This window comes from Balaenoptera borealis (genome assembly GCF_965194805.1).
Source record: "Balaenoptera borealis genome assembly, chromosome: 8".
NCBI lineage: Eukaryota > Metazoa > Chordata > Mammalia > Artiodactyla > Balaenopteridae > Balaenoptera > Balaenoptera borealis.
The window spans coordinates 99,740,469-99,755,902 of NC_138865.1; the positions used below are offsets into that span (position 1 = coordinate 99,740,469).

General features: G+C 41.6%; 1 protein-coding gene across 1 annotated transcript in view; it reads right to left on the minus strand.

Moving 5' to 3' along the window:
• Positions 1–2,623: 2,623 nt before the first annotated feature.
• LOC309632799 (thioredoxin domain-containing protein 8-like) overlaps positions 2,624–15,434 on the minus strand; it is a 28,984-nt gene continuing 16,173 nt past the window's right edge. Inside the window, exons 4-5 of the mRNA XM_082400637.1 lie at positions 4,124–4,145; positions 2,624–3,298 (exon numbers count right to left, since the gene is read on the minus strand). Of these exons, the coding sequence (XP_082256763.1) occupies positions 3,141–3,298; positions 4,124–4,145 (180 nt within the window). The 3' untranslated portion in view covers positions 2,624–3,140. The remainder of the gene's footprint in view (positions 3,299–4,123; positions 4,146–15,434) is intronic.

Here is a 15,434-nt window from a genome sequence, read left to right on the forward strand (position 1 = left end):
CATTTAATTGTGAGATCAAGGAGCTTGAATACTCCAGGTGCACATTAGTTCACATTTTAACATCTTCGAAATGGAGAGGCCCCCGACAAGGAGTGGCATCTCACAATCACAGTGGACCAGGTGGCAGGTCCGACTTGGTTGTCACTGTCTGTGTGTGCACAGACTCGGCCGAAGCTATTCATGTGTGGTCACCTGAATCAATTTAGGAGCCTTGTTGATGCCCTTATAGGTTGAGTTTAAAGTGTCTTTTAAAAGAATACACTGTCAGTATTGAAATGAAAAGTTACTGTGGATGCAGAAAGGCCTGAACACACAGCAGGAGGATATACATTTGGGACCGGTAAAGGGACTAGTCATTGTTGGAGGCAAGACTGCAAATCCCTGTTTTCTCGAATGCAGCAACCCGGTGCTTTACAGGACCCAGGGAAGGAAGCTGTATTACATTGTGTTACTGAGATACATGTAAGTGAGGCATTTCACCACATGCCAGGGCAGTGCTCCTGAAGGGAGAAGAAATTCCTATAAATCCCCTAGAAGAGTTGAAGGAAATTTCAAAGCACTGGATTCTTCTGGGAAAATTTGGGCAAGTCATTTTGAAACAGAATGGAAGGGGGCAGGGCACAACCTTTAAAAAAAATGACATAGCCCGAGGACATGACATAAACTGATTAGAACCAAATGGGTCCAAGATGGCAGATGACTCGATTTCCACTAGACCTTGAGCCTCAGTATATGCACATTGTAACACATCAGCAAGCTAAATGACATACCCACAGGCGCCATGACAGTTCCAAGGCCAACCATAAGGGTCAAAAAGTGGGCGGTGGCCCAATTCCTGAAAATCCCAATCCCTTCCCCAAAATAGTTGGAATACTCCCCCCACTCATTAGCCTATGAAATTACCCACTCCTATAAAAACTGACAACCCCATACCCTGGTGCCACTCTCACCTTCTGATATGGCCCACACTCTGTCTGCGGAGTGTGTCTCTCTAAATAAATCCACTTCTTACCTATCACTTTGTCTCTCACTGAATTCTTTCTGCGATGAGACATCAAGAGCCTGAAATTCATTAAGTTCTGAGGCCAGGTATGTGATCTCAGTTAAAAGAACATGGGTTTAAGTCCCAATCTGGGATTTGGCTGGGTTTGAGTCCTGGCCCGTGGGTTCAATTCCCAATCTGAGTTGCATGGTTTCAATTTAACTAGAGTGTGTCTTCTATTCTCTGTAAGAAGAGAGGGATAAAAGTAGTACCTCTTTTGTAAGTACTGGTGTCCTGGATCTAAATCTTAAGCAGCTCACAAGAGCCTATTAGGCACATCTTTTCCCAGCTCCATGTTTAGTGACATCATTTGGTAGCTTGAAATCTACCAAGTATTTACACCAACGAAATTGGCAATCACTACAAACTGGAAATTCTTTCTTCCCAGAGAGCCAATTAAACATTTATTAGTACATGGCTACTTACAGGATTGTTGCAAAGGTTAAACAGGGTGATGGATGCAAAAGGCTTGAAACCGAGCAGGATCCTGTGGGCCTCCCGGGCACGAAAGCCTTTCTGTGTCCCCTGTTTCTTGTTTGAAGGAAATACGCTTCATTCAGCCTCCATGACCTTCCCTGAGTTCCAAGGGGCAGGTTCAAATAGTTACTAATCAGGGAAGGGAGGGGATGCGGAGACAAGGGAGGAACAGCCAAGAAACAATAGTGCAGCCTTGGGATGAGGTCCCGGTTCCCCCTCAAGGGATACACATAACAGTATCTGTGAGCTGTTTTGCAGATACAATAAGTCCCCTACATACGAATGAGTTCCATTCCGAGAGTGTGTTCCTAAGTCCAATTTTGTTCATAAGTCCAACAAAGTTAGCCTTGGTACCCAACTAACACAATCGGCTTTAGAATACTGTACTGTAATAGGTTTATAATACTTTTCACACAAATAATACATAACAAACACAAAAATAAAGAAAACATGTTTAATCTTACAGTACAGTACCTTGAAAATTACAGTAGTACCAGCTACATCACCGCTGCTTTTATGCTTGCTTCTGAACATCCTGGGCTTGAAATAAAGATACTGTACTACTGTACTCTATACAGTACTGTAAAGTACACAAAAGCACAACCACTTGTAGAGGATGCACGCACGTGACAATGTACGCCAGACACGTGAACTAACTTACGTGATTGGACATGCGAACTCATGTTTGCATCTTTGAGAGTTCACAACTTGAAGGTTCGTATGTAAGGGACTTACAGTACTGAAACCGCCACCAGGTGGAAGAAGTTTACTGTATGCTGCCCACAAGCATGTAGACCCCAGAGCAGTTGGAATCAGAAGGTTGATGATACTGGCTCCCAGTTACCTCACCACCAACCAGTCAGAAGAATGTCCATGAGCTGATCGCGCCCTCCTCTTTGAACCATTTACTATAAAACTCCTCACTACCCCTTCCAGGTCAGGACACACAGTTTTGAGGGCATTAGCCCACTGTGGCCCCCTTGGCCCAGCAAAGCAGTAAAGCAATTCTTTTCTACTTCATCCAAAACTGTCTCCAAAATTCCATTCAGTATCAGTGTACAGAGGTCGAATTTTGGCTACAGGCTTGGCATATTGCCTAGCATGTAATAAGTTTTTATATATGTAAGCATAGCTATTTATATGTGCTTTTATCCAATGACACATTTCTAATACAAGGTGATACACTGGAGAAGAATTTTGTACTACAAACAATGACTCAATTGGGAAGATGGCTCTATGTATTTGGAGTGCACCAGGCCAATAAGACATTTATTTGTTTCTTGATTGCTGCGATGGATCCCATCTTCCACAATCTCTGGAAAACTTTCTCATTGAGCTGGTATTACTTAGCTTGTGCAGGGCCTCTGCTGTGAAGGACGCTGCCTAAGGAATGTGCTCAGAGTAAGTGGAAAGGCCAAGTGAGAGAATGCAAATGACACAATCTCTGATGGCACAAGAGTTCCAACAATTTTTGCAGTGAGATTGCAATATGGAATACCACCTGTAAAGCATTAGGAGAGAGATCACTAGAACACCACAATGTTTGCTGGAAATAAAAACACAAACACATTCACGGTGGCCTTTTAAAACGTTGCAAGTGTATTTTGTCTTGGAGATCAGCTTACATTAGTTCTCGAATCTTTTCTTCCAGTTTTTTAGCATCAGTTCCACAAAGTTCAAAAATCTGTTCACAGATACACAAAGGTGAAATATTTATTGGTTCAAATATGGCAAAGATGAAGCTTTGAGGAATTTTGTTCCTGTTTATAAACTTATCCTCTACTCATTTCCATCATCTGCAAGATACTTTAAACACATATTAAACACATTAAATTTCTGATGTTTTAATTATTTGGTACCTTTTCAAAATTGTTTGTTAATATTTTGCCAGATTTATATAATTCTCCACGATGTTCCTCTAAACTAAGATCTAAAACATATCACATTGTTGGAAATGAGGAAACCCAATCATTGAAACTTCTCAGAGCATTTATACACTGATCTTGAGGGCTTGTTAATTCATATACATGATCCCCTGAAATCAAATGGCTTGTGATTTCCCATGCCCTGACTTTAGCCCAGGTAATAGTAGTTTAATTAATTGATTCATAGAAGCACATTTTCTTTTCAAATTCTCACATCTCTGAATCAGGATGCATTTCACAGGGGATGGTATATTTTATTTGGAACACTTTTCAGTAGGAGATAAAATAATGGTGCATCTGTCAATGCGCAGCTTATGTTTGATGAAATATGGAAGTTAGAGACCCTTAACTATTCATGATCAGTTTAGTACCAGTTGTATGAGGTGGCTGGAGAGAAGGAAGAGTGTGGGTAAAATGAGGCTGAGATTGGGTGAAGACTTGAGTTTCCAGTGAGGGAGGTTTCTGCAGCCAGAAATGGTGTTAGGACTTTGGGGACAGGGGTTAGAAAAGTCTAGAACTAACTTCAGTGCTCAGTGTGCAGCAGAGAAGAAACTACGCCCACATCTAATGATTCTGCTTACCTTTACAGCAGCATGGTGCCTGTGGGCATCATGGTTCATTCTTTTCCTTGAAAGTAAACCCCACTCTTGTGCCTCTGTCTTGATCCCATTTCACTTACCGGCTCGCTCAGGGATCCACTTCTATAACAGCAAATTGCCCTTTCGATTCTTGAGAATAGGGTTACCTAAGTGTGGGTGCAGAATTTCATGATTTATCTGGGTTGTCTCGTTTGCAGCCATCTCCTCTATAAATAGTTCTCTTGGCCTTGGCCACCAGGGGAGGAAGGTGTCAGAAAGGATCTGCAAAAGGCTCTTTCTTAAGAGTCAGTGGCAGCTGGATGGTGCCTCTGGGGCATGAAGGGAGTTTCATACTCCTCTCAGACTAGAGCAGGTACCAAGACAAAAAGTCCTGGCAATAACATAGGCAGGGCTTGGCCACCTGAATGACCAGACTTGGCTGGGGACAGGAAAAGGATGCTAAGCTTAGCCAACTGACCAAAGTACTGAACCCATTGCCAGGAAACTCCTGACCAAGGTGAGGCAAAGGAAGACTTGGCATCCTCCGTGAGGCTGGAGGTTGGGAGCTTGGGCATACTTTTTTCACTTGGGGGGTATTAGGACTTTCTAGACAGCTCAGTCTGGTTGGAAAGGAACTCTGTCCCTTGTCTCTAACCAATGCTGGGGTGGAATGCAGGGTGGGAGAGGCTTGGGGTTCACCCCAGTCTCAGTTAGTTTTTCTCCATGGGAGCTGGAAAGGTACTATGTTTGCAGTGGCTCCCGCTTATCCTTCCTTGTGCCCTCTGTCCAAGATTCCTCCTGAGTCTCTATCCTCTACCCCTCTGCTTCAGGAGTGGCTTGACTCCAGTGAAGGGCACACGTACTAGCTGAGCAGAAGAAAGGCACTGGCAAAGAAGGGATGAGGAGTTCCCAAGGTGTGTCTGTTCCCCACGACCATCGCCATGTAATCCCAGACAGTCCCCCACACCCCCAGTGGTCTAGAAGATGATATTTTTGTCATTCTTATGGCAATAACTCTAGTGGATCTGATTATGACTCCTTATCTTAGGATCTCCCCCACTGCCAAAAAGCAGTGTGGAGCCAAAGAGAGTTTGGGGGCCCCTAAAGATGGGCATCTCTTCTTGGAGGACACTGCCCTGCATGGAGGAGTGGCACAATCTATAAGTGTATTAGAAATAGGAAGGCACAGGCCTGAAGGGAGATTTCCAGGGAGGGGTGATTTCCATGACCATGGGGATGTGGCATGCCTGTGCTGTGACATGGGCAGCCAGAAGCCACAAGTGCACTAAGAGCCTTGGCTACTGTTGAATGTGACTCCTGTTCCTTCTAGATACACGGAGCCTAGTACAGGGCACCATCACCCACCCTCGTACCTGAGCCAGGAAACCGAGGTCACTTAGAACATTCATATATATTCAGAACATTGCACACATGTCAGCATACAGTTTGGGGAGTTATTACGAAAGACAGCCCACTTGTGTAACCATGTCCAGATCGAGATGCAGATATAGCTTTAGTTCCTCTCTCCCAATCATTACCCTGTGCCCAAAGCCAAACACTATGCTGGATTTTTCACCATAAATGAGCTTGGTCTGTTTTTGAACTTTTATAAATGGAATTCTACAGTATGTTGTGTGTATTCTTCTGTGTCTGGCTTCTTTCACTCAACGTGATGTTTCTGAGATTTATCTGTGTAATGGCCAGACATTCATTTTTCAGTGTTGTTTTTTAGTATTCTATTGTACGACTATAACACAGTTTATCCATTTGGGCTATGACCAAGAGTGCTGCTAGGAACATCCTTTTCCACAACTTTGTGGGGACATCTCTGGGGGCAAATGAGCACCCATTCTTGTTGGGTTCTGCTGTCTACCTGAAAGGGGGATTACTGAGTTCAGCTTTAGTAGGAGATACCCAACAGTTTTTCGAAGTGATTGCATCAATGTACACTCCACCAGCAGGGGATGAGGGTTCTGGTTGTTCCACATGCTTGACAGCACTTGGTATTGCCAGTCTTTTTCATGGTAGGCATTCAGGTGGCTTTAGGTGACATTAAATTTGTCTCTGAATTCCATGGATTTTACCCCATCAACTTCCCCCTGGGTTTTAGCAACAGCTTACAATTTGTTTCTCTTTCTCCGGTCTATGCCCCTGAGGTCTCTTCTCCCCCTTGAAGCTCAAAAACACACATCCCATCATGCTTTCTTTGTGAAATTCTTGAGTGTTTCTCCATCATCATAAAATCCAAGCTTTTTACCAGAATTCCTCGACCTTGTCCTTTCTAGCTCCACTGTCACTCTCTACCGTAAACTCTGGACTCTAGCAACACTTTATAGTTGGATTTATTTATTCATTTAATAAATACTTAGTGAGTGCCTACCATGAGCCAGACATATGGTGAACAAAAAAGACAAAAGCCCCTCACAGAGCTCACATTCTAGTGATAATTTTACAATTTTATACTATTGGTGTATGATTATCAAATAATTCCTGACCCGTACCTGTGACATTTTTTAACTCTCTGCTTCTTCCCAGCTTTAAATCACTTGCTAATCTTAAGCATCCTTTAAGATTTAACTCATGAAGACTTCCCTGAAGTCTTTCTCTGTCATCTCATAGTATCCACTATTCTAGTGCATTCCACGATTAAAGAGTTGATTTTGTTATCTGTCTTCCCCACTGGATCAAGGATGGGGACCGTACTTTATTTTCCTGCCCCTAGTTTTAGTATCTAGCCCAGAACCTTACCCAGAGTAGGTGCTCTATTAATGGTGTTAGGCCTGAAATGAGTTGAACTAAGCTGATTTCTGGTCATTGAGGTCCGGGTCCAAGACTCTGTGTTAAGTTTCGGGGATTAGGTGTTATCTATTTTATTCTTTCTTTGCCCAATTTGCCAAAGACAAATTTTACATTTGTGTCTCCCTGTCTAGCATGGGCCTTTGCATACAGGAGTTTCATAAAAGTAGTTAATAAATGAGGAGCAGCTTACTGATAAGAGCTTATTTTATAAGTAACTTTCTTTTGAAAGGATATATATGCAAGGCCATTAACATATCATTTCTGCTCAAAATATTTTCTCATTTTAACCTGAATGTTTGGCTGTACCTCTCAAGGGCATGCTCCACTCTGAAGCATTAGGAAACAGTGTTTACCTTGTTCTTCTCAATGCCTTCATTTTTCATGGATGGCTGCCACCCTAGCAATGACTGCTAATGAAAATTACAAGCTCCAGTTTGCAAAGACCAGGGGGATATGGAGTGGCTATTCCTGCATTAGAGAACCAACTATAGCCAACAATCAGTTAAAAAAAAAAAAACCCTGAAGTTTTATTATGGACATTTTCAAACATACACAAGAACAGAATAATAAAGTGAACCCCATCCTCTCATTACCCACCAGCCAGGTGCAACCAGAGGCAGTTCTGTATGCCAAAGACATTCAATCACCTACAAAGAGTTTATTCCTGCCGCTGGGAAAATGCAAAGGGGCTGGAGAGACAGTGACTTCTGAGAACATAAATTAAGGAGTCTGGCTAGTGATGTCCTCATAGGATAACTATAAAATGCATTGGCCAGTTGACATGCAATTTAGTTGAGTCAACACTGAAGTTATATTTGGACCAGCTGTATGAAAGCTCAACAATGTTCAGACCTCTGTAGTGAGTTAAAAACAACAACGACAGCAACAAAATTCTCCAAGCAACAGCAACAATCACAACACGAACCAAAAAGCCCAACAACCAACCCACACAAGATACTTCTTGGAGGATGGCTGTGGAAGTATTTGTATGTACAAGTTTATAATTTGAAATAGTATGATGTTCTTTTTCTTTAGGAAGGGTTTATTAAGACATTAAAACTGATGAATAAGATGAAAAGGATATGTCCAACAAGAGAACGTTTAAAAGTCCCTCAGCCTTCTGTTGAGAGGTGGACAGTTTAATCACCGTTTGTTCCTATCTTGGCTTCCTTCTCTGACTCCTCCCACACCTGTCCCTTCCCTAGAACCATCTGCATCACATTGCAGGTATTTGTACACCTCCTCTTTGACTTTCACAACACCCAGGGCAGACTCTGCAAATGCAAGGAGGTCAGTTAAGGTTTTTGGAGTTGAGCAAAATCCAACCAAGATGACACAGTCCCTTCGAAATAGTCTGTTTCAAACAGCTTGAATTTGTATGTACTTGCATTCAAGAAAAGAGCATATAAAGCAATCTGTTCACTCACTTTTCCCTAATCTATGCTGGCCTTTTTCTCAACTTGTTCCAGTTGTGAGATTTCAGTAACATACTAATTCACTTTCATTTTCCTGTAGCAGATTTAGAAACTGCCTATGCATCTGTTTCTTAGCACACTGGTAGCATAAATAATGACTAAAGTGCTTTTTTCTTCTATGTTAGGAGTTGACAAACATTTTTGTAAGGGGCCGGATAATACCCACTATAGGCTTTGCAGGCCATATTGTTTCTGTCAAAGCTACTCAAATCAACTCTCTGTACTATCTGCAACTTTTACGTAAATCTAAATTTTTTCTATATAAGTCCATAAATTATATAATAATATTAAAAATATAGTCCATTTTTTATAATGATAATGCAGCCATAAACTTCCTTTTATATAAAAAAAAAAAAAAAAGGCTACCCAAGTTGTTAGGGGAACCACTGACCAAAACCGCCCGTCCTGGCCAGGCACGACGGTAACCACTTGCATGAGTTATCTTACAACAGGACGTCCTGGTAAGGAACGTGGAACTAACAAGCTACCACCAACTGGAAGAATTCGGGAAAGGTCGAAAGGAGAGAGGAGACGCCAGTCCGTATGTGCTACCAACCTTCCAGAATCCTCCTCGCTGGAATCCATCTTGGCTGAGCGATATGCACATCACCAGGAAGGACCCTGAGTCAGAATGATTGGCCAGAGACAACCCGGAAACTAACCCCATTACCATAAAGCCTGAGACTGTGAGCCACGTGGCAGAGCAGTTCTCCTGGGTTCCCTTACCCTGCTGCTCTCCACCCGGGCTCCCCTTCCCAATAAAGTCTCTTGCTCTGTCAGCATGTGTGTCTCCTCAGACAATTCATTTCTGAGTGTTAGACAAGAGCCCACTCTCGGGCCCTGGAAGAGGTCCCCCTTGCTGCAACAAAATCAGCTATTGTAGTGCGAAGGCAGCTGCAGGTAATTAGTTAAACAAATGGGCATGTCTGTGTCCCAGTAAAACTGAGGGTCAGATTTGGCCCCGGGGCCATAGTTTGCCAACCTTTATTCTATGCCATCAACTGAAGCTGCCTGAGAGTTAGTCACTCGGGACGATGTGGCTTTCTGTTGAAGGGAATAAGAGGCATGAGTCTAATGTTGTGGGAATTCATCTCGAGCTACACTGAGAATAGAACGAGTGATTTTGGACTCTGGCCAGGTTAGATGTCATCCTGCCGTTACTGGAAGTGTGGGATGGAATTTTGTTCTTCGGGATGAAAATACTTTTGGAGCCATTCCTTTCAATGGCATATACTCTTGTTCTCATGTTTCCATTAGACCATCTGCTCAACTGTCCATTATTGGGAAAATATACCTGTTTCCTATATCCCTTAACTTCTCCCCAAGTTCAAAGGCGAGCTTATCAGCTGAGCCTAGACAAAGGTATGAGCTCATGCCTATCCTCCTCTCCCTTTTTGGGAGTGTTTGCTCAAGATATAGGTCTGTTCTTCTGGAAAGCACATTTGAAGTGAGCCTAACATCTGCTTTCTAAAGATAGCTCTGAAAAGCTATCACCCTCTGTCCTCCCTTTTGGGGGCTAAATAGTTATGAAAAGCAGCAGTATCTCCTCCACCTGGGCGGGGAAGTTTGTCCTCTGCAGCCCCAGATTCTATCGTAGCGGGGGTCATCTCAAGGTCCAGGCTACAAGGGACTAGTGAGAAATCTTTTGACATGGATCCAAGCCATGTTCTTCAATTACCACAATTTAGCACTACTGCTACTTTTAATAAAGGTGACATTTTGATTTTCCACATGAATCCATGTGAGAAAAAAGTTAATGTAGCAGGTCTGGTTGCTTACTCCTGGCATGTCTCCAAGAGAACCATGATTGATCCTTCACCAACCCCTGGGTAATGTGGTCCTCCAAGTGTTCCTCGTGTTAGTGATGGATGATTTTGTTATATATATCTGGAGCAATGGACTATGCCATTGGTGGCTTGTCAAGTTGTTTTGCATAAATGTCAATAATGATGATGTGCACCTAGTTTTATTGTTGGGGTCCTGAGTTTCCACTGTCATGGCTGGTTGTGCAGCAATGGTTGCTTAGCAAGATATGTCTATGTGACCAGTCCCCACATAAAAAACTCAGACCCAGAGAATCAAAAAGGCATCCCTAGTCAGAGACATTCCACACATGTCCCTGAAGTTCACTGCTAGGGAGAACACTCTCCTAAGTATCCTTGGACAAGGAAGAACACCAGAATTCTGTGCTGGACCTTTCTAGACTCCAACAACACCCTTCTTTTTTCCCTGCTGCTTTAACTCTGTGTTTATTGCTGTAATAAATCTTAGCTATGAATATAACATGCTGTTGAGTCTTGTTAATCCTTCTGTGAATCACTGAATGAAACACTCCTGTACTTCAACAATTTAAAATTCAGAGAAGAACAGGGCTGGGACTAGGGTGGAAAATTTAAGGGATGCCAAAAACTTAGTAATTAAGAGAAATAATATCTTAATAAATATTTTTAAAAGTATTAAAATTTAATGCAAAAAACCCACGATAAACGAAACATCAAAAATTCAAATAAAGACAGGTTTCCACCCTACACCTGCAATATCTTGCCTCACTTGCCTCACCCAAATCCCTGCCCTGGAGAAAAGAGGTACACAAGTAATTACTGCCTTTACGTTGCTAAAGCTGAGAGCTGCATCTTTAGCAATGGTGCTAAAGGTTGCTAAGTGATGATAAATAGTTGCTGTACTTCTCTGATTTTCCCTTCATGTTACTTAGTTCTTGCCTCCTCCAGTCAATTAATCTCTGATAATGTATCAGCTGCTTATGGGGCTGATATGTAACCCCTTTTAGGGATCTGCACCCCTCAGAGCCCTGAAGACTATATGAGAATTCTTTTCTTTTCCTCCTCATGCAGAAGCCCTCTGTAACTAAAACAATCCATTAAGGTTGAATAACATTGGTAGGTAACTCCTGAATGCTAAGATAACTTAGCTTAAATGCATACTGTAGTTACTCAAAAGAGCTTTAGAGGTCTCTGGTAACCTTCATTTCTAAACTTCTATTTACCCATACATTTTCAGGAAGATAGGTGCACAGTTAGATCCTGGGGCTCTAATAATAGCTACATTTTATAGTATGTACAAAGACTAGTGCTGGGCACTTTATTTATATTACCACAAATTTTTATGACAATAGTTCAAAGACACATGATACTGTCTCTATTTCACAAAGAATGAAACTGAGCCTTAAGGTGGTTAAGACACATTCCCAAGGTCCCCCACTAATAAGAAACAGACCTGGAATTCAACCTACAATCATCTGACTCCAGAGATGGCAAAAGCCAGCCGCAGACACTCTTTTGCGGGTGTGTGTGTGTGTGTGTGTGTGTGTGTGTGTGTGTCAAACACTGTTTTTTACGAACTTGAACAATGAGCATTTGGGAGGGTGATTCTCCAGGGACCACCATCCTCCTCACTTCCTACTGTGTCACCTATTGTCCCTGCCTGGCCCTTGAAGACACTGCATATGGGACCCCTGCTTCCAAGCCTATCCTCTTTCTAGCACTTGATGGTGCCACCTACTTTGGATTGTTTTTACCTCTGTACCAACTTCAAGGAGGGTGCTTGCTGGAAATGACTTCCATGACCTCAGCTGGAGCCCTGCGATTCACACACATAAGGGCAAGAGCTTCTTCTCACTCTATATGAGAGCTCAGTTCTTCTGAATTATTCATTTGTGAATAACTCATTTATTAGCATCTATGTACTCATATCCCATCACTCCCATCTTTCCTAACTGCTTTAGGAAACCATCTTACTCTCATATCAAAAAATGAAAAGAGGGAGGCAACTTTTGAGAGTTGGCCCATATTTAAGCAGTTGGCCAAGACTTGCTAAATCTTTTTTAGTCTTCCTTTCCTCTACTCCATAGCCTTATACCGACTTTAGCTAGAAGCAATGTAATGCACATAGGGGATCTATTGATGGGCTTCAGAGGCTCATTGAATACCCTAGGCATTACATGCACATTTCAGTTTAGGTGCATACATATATTTTTCTGGAGCGAGAGAGAGTTTATAGTCTCCACTGGATTTTAAGAGGGTCTACAGATTTTAAGAGGGTCTATAAACCAAATTTATGAACTACTCATAATAGAATACAGTGTATTATTCTGGTTACAAAAATCAGCCAAGGTTTTGGATTCCCCATCTGACAGACACCACAGGAATGCACATTTTGTTTTCTTTTTCTTTTGTTTTCTTTTTTTAACCACAATGAATCTTACTGGAACATGCTGTGATGTCCTAGATGAAAACACTAAGGAATACAGCAGGAAGGAACAAACCCACCTTATTTATTACCTAGAATTTGTTTTGGCTGTCCTTTGCCCTAAAACTGTGAAATAATTATAGCTGTTGTTTATAGTGCATCCCAGCCAGATGTTCATCTAACCTCTGCATGAAAACTTCCAGCACCAGGGAAGGCCCATCATCCACCATGACCCTAGGTCATGATTATGTAGCTTCATTTGTTTTAGGTTTTTAATGTTTTATTTTGTTTATAGTCTATGCATTTTGCGAATATTTGAAATGAGCTAGACTCAAGGCCAAGATAAAATAACAGAACCATTAAAGGATGATCCAGTGTGGAGATGGCAGTTAGGAAATGCCAGGAAACTGCAGGTAAGGGGGGCTATTGTATTTGAGTAGAGGAGGTAATCCTGAGATTTTTGGCAGCGATGGAAACAGAAACCCAAGGGATTCCCTAAGTCTTCTGACCTAATGAGAGGAAGCTGATCATATTTTCAAGGGAGGCAAACATTCTCCTAACTCTATGTCCTATAAGGAATTATCATAAGGCTTTTTATACAGTGTACATTTTAAAAGGCATTAATGGACAGTGGCTTGTTGCCAGATGTTTTACCATAAATGTAAAGACATTTCTTATAACATTACTCCACAGAAGCTAGATTCTAGGGTTTTTTTAATACTAGATAAATAGTATTTAACTGCTTCAATAAGCCAATTTGCAGTTGTGCCATCCCAGAAGAAAGAGAGGAGCACATTTATAGACGTGGTCTCAAAGAAGTATATTTAATTTTTCTCTATCCCCAGGAAAACAGTGAACGTCACTGGCAGCCTTCATAGTTAATTCTATTGAGAGAGGAGGGAAATTCACAGCGACTAGTCTTTTTGCCTGGCCACCCCAAACTTCCTCTGGTTCCAATGATTTTCCAGTGTAGACCACTAACAGGTAGAGCCTGAGGGGAATTTCAGAGGTCTCATAGTTTGCCTGCAGTTCTGGATGTAATGGTTAGAAATGGGGACCTTGCAGAAGCCCTATGGGGCTGCTCAGTTACCCAATGCTGGGGGTGGAGTCCAAAGAGGTAAAAGATTTGTAATACTGTGTCTTTATTACCTCTCCCACCTCCTTTTTTGTGCCTTTGTCTTTTGCACTGTAGATTGATATTCTCTGTCAAATGGAACGACCATTACAAATCTTTTCCACAGGTTTTCAAATGATATCTAAATTGATTCAGGTATGAATCCTTCTGGAGATATGATTACATATAACTACAAATGAAATTTAGAAGTAGACTCATTTGATATTATGACATAAATAATCTCAAGTTGTCTTTTTTTTTTAAAAAAAATAACTCTATAACTGCCATGCTAAGTTAACGCTATTCAATGAAAGATTCCATTCTTAAGAAAACTTCTTGGGACATGGATATCCATGTCATAGTTAGAGGCTTGCTGGATGACTCTGGAATTAGACTACAGGGAGGTAGATCAGTTTAATGGACACTGTCATCAATTCAGTTGATTTTTTTTCCATTAGCTAGTTGGCATAAAATTCAAATTTGAGATCCTTAGTGATCCCTAGAATATAGGCATTTTGTTCCATTAATTCAAAAGGATCCATACCCTGTAGACACGAGTTAAGAAATACTTGATTACAGGAGGTCTCTCCACCTACAAGTGAGGGCTCTTACACCTCCAGAGAGAACTGAGACTAAGCAGGGCCAAGCCTTATCTCAAAAGCATAGCTATGGATTTGCTCGAGAGCCTAGACACATAATCAACTGAGAACACAAAGTTTTGTTTCATAAAACAGAGAACAACCTTTGAGCCATTAAGCAATATCTTCTGCAGAAAGAATGAAACCAGTAAGCTATTCTGAGCTGGACAGAAACTTCCTCTGAGTCAGATGAATATGAGGACAAAATCAGAAGGGGAGGCAAAGCTGGTGGGGGGATGCTGGGGAAAGACAGCAGGCTTCACTTGTTTGCTCATTCATTCATTTGTTCACTCCCTCATTATTCAAACACAAAATAAGTATTTTCTATTGACGGGGGATTCTCCTAGGCCCTGGGGTTTCAAATCAGACATGAACAACTCCAAGTGCTTGGAAGAATATGAGAAAACTACATGAAGTTAAGATCTGAGTCAAACAAAAATGGGCTTGGAAAGGTAGACTGGATCAAAATTAGGGAGAAATTTTAAAGTCAGACTTGAATACAAGGGTCTAGTCTTGATTCTGAAGGCAATGGAGGGGGAGGGGTATCAACTTTTAAATAAGGGAATGACATACATGGAGCAAGGATCTATTTGGAAAAGAGAACAGAGCTTTGGCATGAACTTGGGGGTGAGGAGGGCTATTGTTTAAGTTAAAGGTATTTACAGCTAGAACTAGAAGTGGGGGTGAAATTACTAAGGGAGAGAGGTAGAATGGAAAAAAGACAGAGCCTTGGGAAACACTTATATTTGAGAACAGCAGGAGACAAAGAAGCCAGAGGAGAATTTGGGGATGAATCAGCAATAGAAGCGAAAAAAGGAGGAAGTTTCCAGGATATAGAAGCTGATTAGTTAATGACACTTGTGTAATCAAGGAATAGCAGGATTGAGAAATGGCTATTTAAACTAAGTGTTGGAAGATTCTTGGTGACTTTCAAGAGTGGGTGAGGGAATGAGTAGAAAATGAGAATTGGAAGCAGTAAATATATCCAATTCTTTCACGAATTAGACCATAAAATAAAAGAGAGCAGTCTGAGAGAACATCAGATATATTCATTAGAAATGTTTTGGTTGCAACAAGCCTCTTAGATAGCCTCATCCACCAGAGGACAGACAGCAGAAGCAAGAAGAACTACAGTCCTGCAGCCTGTGAAACAAAAACCACATTCACAGAAAGATAGACA